The following is a 7042-nucleotide window of genomic DNA, read 5'->3' on the forward strand; positions in this document are numbered from 1 at the left end:
AGTGTAAACGCTGTTCCCACATGGAAAACTGGACTGACACGCCTCCTGCTGTCAGACCTGCAGGATTTAGGCCTTTGGTGTTCTCCTCTGTCTTATACTGAACACAAAGTACATTTTTTGGACTGGCACAAATAATTTATGTGCCTTCTTATTTGATGCAGAACACCTGATTGTTCTGTAAATAGATTTAAATGGTTATATAAAAAAAACGCCTGAGGCCTTGGCTGCATTTTTAGGTAAATAGTACCATATAACTTTGTTATTTGCAAAACTTGTGCATAATTTTTAGAAATGTACAATTTCTATTTGCATTTCAAGTTATGAAAATGATTTGTTAAACATGTTTGTGGGTTTTACAGTAAAAAATGTAACTTTTTTCTACTTGGATTTTGAATTTTTTGTCTGCATTTAGATCAACTGTGCTAATATAGTATACCAAAATTAAAAAATAACTCAAATTTCAGATATTTGAGGTTGTGCTGAAAATAATGATACCAAACAAGGCAAGAAAAACATATTTTTAAACATATTTTAAAACGGACAGTTATACCCTGGACCCCAGAGGGTTAAAACCCTTCAGACTCTTGAATACACTCTCTGGTTCTGTGTGAGACCTCTTCTATCTGAATGAAGGTTCCTGATTGGGTCAGGTTTGTGATTTATTTGCATGTTTGTATTTGACAAAGAACAACACAGTACAGCAGTTACATCTCAAAAGCGTGATGTCTGTTAGGTTTACAGTATCTCACATATCTGACAAAGAACAACATGTTTCCTGTTCTGCAGTGGGCTGGAGACCTGACCAGGTGTAAGACACCTCTCCCCCTGTGACAGGTGCGATAGGCAGCTCCCCCATTCTGTAAAATATGTTGGCAGTGCTAACAGTGGATGATGGAAACTTCACAGTACCAGTCTGTTACAAAAGAAGAGGACTGAAAACAGACAGGAAATAAATTATCAGCAGATGTCTCATAGTGGACTTCTCTATGTTACATGTTCATTTCACTGAAAGACTTTGGAATGTCACACAATATCATAACGTTAAAAAGGAGTGGGGTCTAAAACAACAGAGAAAAACAGTGTAAATCTGAAATGCTAACTCGCAGTAAACAGTGGTGTACTGATAGAATAAAGAACGATCATGTGAACAAACTGTCACAGTTTTAGGACCAGTAACAACTGTTACTGGAGTTGTTGTAGCTTTGTGTGCAGTGGTGTAAATGATGGACACACATGGAGGTGTGTCCTGTAACCTGTAAGGAGAATGCTGGAGTGTGCAGGAATAAGCTGCATGAAGTATTTGGTATAAATTCAGTGTTACTCTGTTCCTAATGTAAGATATGTTAGTGTGTTTGCACTGTGAGATATCTGTAAACTCTCTCTTTCTATATTTACACTGCATGAAGCCATCTGCTAGTTTTATCTCACCCATGTGTGTCATTTAAGCTAGCAGCAACAGGAGGAACACAGAAACAGGACTGATAGTAGCAACCAAACTCAGAATTATCGCAGGAACAGAGAACACACGGGAACCAAAGACCTAATGTTACAAGAACCACAGCAAACACATCAGTGCTGTAATATTACAGAGCTTTAATACATCCTCTAAACTACAATATACTCATATTTATGATGTGTGGTAGTAAAGAGGTTCTAATCCCAAAGAAATCAAATATCCCGATAAATCCAACATGAAAACATTGGTGGAAGCTGCTGCATTCCGGATGTTTCTATAACATTTTTTTATTTGGTCATGAAATCGAGCGCTACTGATGCTTTGGACCCAGAAACCAAATCAGTGGCTGTGAATGTCACCTCTGTTGAGCCAAACTTGAGCTCTAGTTTGACTTTCCGATTGATTCCTCCTGAAGTATCAGGCATGTCAACATGGAGCGCACAAATTTCCTCCACTCCCACTTCATCCACATACTTTGGATTTTTTCTATCTGTACGATAAAGACTGATTTTCATGCTTGTCAGATTTGCTTCTGATGGATTTAAGGTGAGCATTCTGATTTCATTCCAGCCAACATCTTCACCTTCTTCTACAAGTGTCCTGAAAATATCTCTACAAAACTCCTCCCCTTGGACTACAATTTTTTTTTCTTTCTTATTTTTGGATGGATCAAACTTCTTTGAATCTGCAAACCCGTAAGTAAAGGCAGATTTTCGAGATGTCACCAGCCCTGGGTTTCTTCCAAACATCACAGCTCCCTTTATGATCGCTTCCTGGGGCCTAAAAGGACACAGAACTTTACACTGATCACCAAACTGAGCAATAACATGATGACGCAGAATCTGGCTTTCAGCATAGCCCCCCACTAACAGAATGTACTCGATGTTTAGATCTTTCTTCAGGATTTCTCTGAGGCTGTTAGTGATGCCCTTCAGACTCTCAGCAAAGAAAGACCTCAGTCTCTCTTTGGAGATTATGATGGATCCTTCATCCCAGGAAACACCTCGCACTGACTCAAAGAACTTTTCTATTTCCTGCTTTTTCTGAGCCAGTATTCCCAGGTTAAATGGACATGCAATCTGAACATCATCATCTACCTGTTTGAAATACAGAAAATCATACATTATCCTCTGAACCTCACTGGGAAAGTTTTCTTCATATTCATCCCAGACGCCATGACTGAAGATTTCTCTGAGGAACTCTTTGAATTTCCTGTCCACAGCTTGTCCCCCCAAATCATTTCCTGAGGACTTGTGCAGCTCCTTCCGGGCTCCTCCATACAGGACTTCATGAACAGTGATGTCAATGGTTCCACCTGCAACACACAGGAAGTGATGAAAGCTGACTTCCTGCAGCAGCACACACAGATGTTTCCAGCGTGTCTGTGGATGAATGTCTAACAGAGTTGCGTACAGTACCTCCACAGTCCACCACCATTAACTGTGTTCCTGGAGACTGATCCAATGGTCCTCCATCATGGTTCTGAGTGATGAAGCCATCAGCTGGCAGCTTCTTACACCAGACTGAGGCTGCCTCTGGTTCCAGTGCCATGATCAGCTGGTGCTGAGTTCCTTCTGTAATGATTCCTGCCTGGATATGAAAGAAAACTTAATCCTCTGAACATTTCAGGATCTCAGAGCTCTCTTAATAAAATGATGTTACCTGAGTCGCAGCTTCTCTCATGAACTGCTTTGCTGAAGGATCCCAGATGGCAGGTACAGTCAGCACCCAGGTGAAGTCAGAGGCTGTGAACTTCCTCCCTTCTGTGTTAACATTGATAGTTCTCAGAGCGTCGTCCTTCAGGTATCTCAGAGCTTCTGTGAACACCTTCAAGGCCTTCATTGACTTCCTGTTTGCAGCTGTAATCACCACATCTCTGCTGAGTTTCTGTAGATGATGGTAGTGTGAATACACACAGTTATCAGTTTAGTGTTATTAACCTTAAACCTTTGTGGACTAATGTCAGGTCACAAACACATAGATGTCTATCTTATGTCCCACAGAGCAGACAGGCTTGATTTTATCACAGTTCAAAGTGTGAGACGGTCGTTAGAGAGCTTCATGCATCTGTTTGTTCCTCTGGTTCTTTCATTTACGTTTAATCTCCACTGACAGATGTTTGTATGAACTTATAACCAAGGGCGTCGATTTGGCATGGACGGAGGGGACATGTCCCCACCAATAATTTGATCGCTTCTTGTAAAAAAAAAAAAAAAAACCCGATAGAAAGAAAAAAAAAAGATCTGTCAGCGTCTCAGTCACCCGGCGGTGCAGAAAGAGTTAAATTACGTTCTCTACTGGAGTCCTACCTCATGTGACAAATATGGCCAATGTGATTGGCTGAGCCTTTCAGGGAGCTCTGTTTAGTTTCAGCAGCGGCAAACCTGCGCTGAGAGGAGGACGGTAGCAAAGAGGAAGAACCTGGATATAAGAAAGTATTTTTCAAAGAAACCTGTAAGTCAATTAAAGCCAAGCTCATTCATAAAATGTGTCCATCATAGTAACGCTACAGGCTATGCTAGGCTTTGGCCCACATCAGTCTAAAATTGTATGCAACCATGAATTACGTGTTTTGGAAACTAACTGCACAACAGGCAGCACTATTAGTTCTCCCAGTCTCAGAGCAACATTTCTAATTTTGATTGAAACTGTCAGAGAAAACGGCAGCCTCGAGCAAGCCAGGATATTAGTTTACAGAGGTTGTTAAAATTATTCGTCTAACTTTAAAATGTTGGTGACACAATAATTTCATCCTAGTGGCACTGACATATTCATAGGGTTAATTTTTGAGACAAAATATCATGAGGTACTCATGATTTTACAAATATTCCACCTTGTAGTGCAGTTTGCACTACAATTGTTAGGCTGCTGATGTAAATTGATTGATTAGTGTAGATTTGACAAAGAATCTGAATTGACATGTCTCACTTTTTATATGGCACGAATCAATGTGTTATTTTATCAAGAGGCAATCCTAGTGCAGTCAGAGGGGAAAAGCCAGGGCCAAAGGTGAGGCACATCAAGCACATAATAATAATTTTGTGGTCATCTTAGATGAGTTTTATCGACAAAAACCACCAGTTCATTTAGTGTTTCCTTAGTGCTAATGTATAAGAGAAGTCGGTGTACTATAACTGAAGTAATCGTGTTAAGATAAGATAAGATTACCTTTCGTTTTGTCACAGCAGAAAGTGGACAGTGCAAAGTTATATAGCAAAAATTAGAATACAATAAGAATAATATACTGTAGACAACTGTACAGAATAGAATAAAATAGAATAAAATATACATTAGGATAAAAATAGAATACAAATGTTATATACAACTGAGTAAAAATACAACTTACAACGTCTTATTGCACATGTGTGTGTTTGATCAGCTGCAAATGTCTTTGTTGTGGAGTCTGACAGCAGTGGGGAGGAAAGACCTGCGAAATCTCTCCATCCCACATTTAAGTCCTTAAAGTTATATTCTTTTATTGTCTTGACTGTATTTGAAGCTATTTTTATTTTTGTATGATACTTAATTTATGTGGAATAAAATCAAAGTAAACTAAAGTCTAAAATACTTAGTCATTTGTTTAATAGTAATTTAACATTATATAATTCACATATAAAACTATGAATTGTAATTTTAAATGGTTTAATACCACGTAGGCAAGTATATTTCTTCTTTTTTATCAAGAAGCAAAGACGAAAAGGAAAAAAAAAAAAAGAAACAGGGCGGGGTTCGGTGGTTGAAACACCCGTCCCCACCAATGCCAAAACCAAATCTACGCCCTTGCTTATAACACAACCTATAATAACTGTAACCTTTATGGTGTCACTGCAGGCTGATTTGAAACTTTAAGTTTTTTCTTGCTGCAATAACAAAACTTTTAATGCAGCTTTATAAATTTAATCCAAGTGATCTGTCAGTCTGCTGAAACAGTGTTTTCAGCTCCTCAGACAGTCTCTGTGTGTCATGGTCCTGGGTCGGTGACCCAGCGCTTTAAGTTTATTATGATCATTTTCTAGTTTATTCTGATTTTGTATTAGTTCTTTGGGGTTGGTCGTCGTGTTTGTTATCCCTACCTGTGTTTTCCCTCTGTGCTCTGTTCTGGTCCCCGCATTTGTGTTGTAAAATAGTCTGTGTGTTTCCTGCTTTTCTTTATAGGTCTGTGTCTCATTATGTTCGTTAGTTCCAGCTGTGTCCCCTCCTGTGTGCCATTTCCTGATTACCTGAGGTGTGTATTTATACTGTGTGTCTGCCTGTGCTCCTCGTCGCGTCGTCTGTGTTTCCCAGTGAATTCTCTGTGTTACTCGGTGTTATTCAGTGTTTCTCCGTCGCTCTCTGCCCAGCCTTCTTCATCTGCCATCTCTGTAAATCTCTCGGTGTCATTATGTTATCTGGTTTGTTTGTTAGTTTTACCCAGTTTAGGCTTATGTTCAGTTCTGCCCTCACCTTTGTTATTTTTCACTGTAAATAAAGCTCCACTCGCATCTCCACTGCCATCTGCATCTTGGATCCTCATTCATTCAACCATGACTGCCGCCCCAGCCGTGACACTGTTTGGACTGAATGGACTCTTCAGGGGAGTTTTTTATAACAGACATGTTTAAACACTTATTCTTATTCATGTCATTTACATAAGAGTAATCGTTTCCAGCATATTAAGCTTCAGAGGTTTTTACTTACTTTTCCATAGAGCGCCATCTTGAAATTTTCAAAGAAGTAGTGTTTCTTTGCTTCTTCTCTGTGCATGCGGATATACACTGCTTTAGCTTCATAACCAAACTTGATAAATTCTTTGTCTTCATTAAACAGAATGCAGGTTGGAGTCTTTGGAGTGTCCAGTCCGAACTCTTTACCCCACCTCTTCAAAAAGGGATCAATTTCTGCCTCTCTGGGTGTCAAACTGAAGGCATATCCACTGCATGCGGTGCCAAAGTCTATGGCTATGATACACTCAAGTGTGTAACTCATTTTAGAAACTGGTCCAACAAGTCAAGGAGAGGAGAAAAGTCAGAATGCCAAAGAACAACAGTGGATTTGTTCTTTTTCTTCCTGTAAGCCCCGCCTCCTGTTCTTGTTTCATTTTGTTTTTCTTCACTCATTTCTTACAGGGTTATCTACGTATAACCTGACAAATGATCGATTGTGTAAAACATTTCTTATGATTTGTTGTGAAAATTCATACGAGAATATCAGTGATGTTTGGAAGTAAAATTTCTTCATCCTGATCTCTCCTCCAGTGTCTTTAATGGTGCATTTGTGGTTTAGTCACTTACTGTGCTGTTGATGATTCATCCCAAACAATATTTAGTACCAAATAAAGTCAGAAATACAGACAGATTTGAAAGAGGGCACTATTTCTTCATTCATTACAGTGAAGAAAGCTCGACTTACTCTAGGTCGCTGGAGTACTCAGCTGATGTTGTGTAATGTTATTATAAAATGTGTAAAATAATGAAAAATAAAGATAGGGCACTCTGACCATGTTTGTCCAAACTTGTTGTATCAGGCTGTGAACTAAAACTTGGCAGAGAGAACAATATTATAAAGGTGAGTAATCAAACATCCACTGTGACTGACATGCAGATCTTC

General features: G+C 39.2%; 1 protein-coding gene across 5 annotated transcripts; it reads right to left on the minus strand.

The window, feature by feature from the left end:
- Nucleotides 1-646: 646 nt before the first annotated feature.
- Nucleotides 647-6642, minus strand: LOC116310446 (heat shock 70 kDa protein 12A-like). 5 transcript variants are annotated; one of them, XM_039607555.1, is made up of 5 exons: nucleotides 6134-6642; nucleotides 3119-3343; nucleotides 2875-3046; nucleotides 2598-2771; nucleotides 647-932 (listed from the first exon to the last, which is right to left on the minus strand). In XM_039607555.1, the coding sequence occupies exons 1-5, from the start codon at nucleotides 6419-6421 to the stop codon at nucleotides 901-903; spliced, it is 891 nt and encodes a 296-aa protein (XP_039463489.1). In that variant the 5' UTR covers nucleotides 6422-6642; the 3' UTR covers nucleotides 647-900. The 5 variants fall into 5 exon arrangements, with proteins under 5 accessions (XP_039463489.1, XP_039463477.1, XP_039463488.1 ...); XM_039607559.1 differs by lacking the exon at nucleotides 647-932 and adding an exon at nucleotides 2072-2236 and having other exon boundaries at nucleotides 6134-6641; XM_039607543.1 differs by having other exon boundaries at nucleotides 647-2771; nucleotides 6134-6630.
- Nucleotides 6643-7042: the final 400 nt, after the last annotated feature.

The sequence above is a fragment of the Oreochromis aureus genome, linkage group 3, assembly GCF_013358895.1.
Source record: "Oreochromis aureus strain Israel breed Guangdong linkage group 3, ZZ_aureus, whole genome shotgun sequence".
Taxonomy (NCBI): domain Eukaryota; kingdom Metazoa; phylum Chordata; class Actinopteri; order Cichliformes; family Cichlidae; genus Oreochromis; species Oreochromis aureus.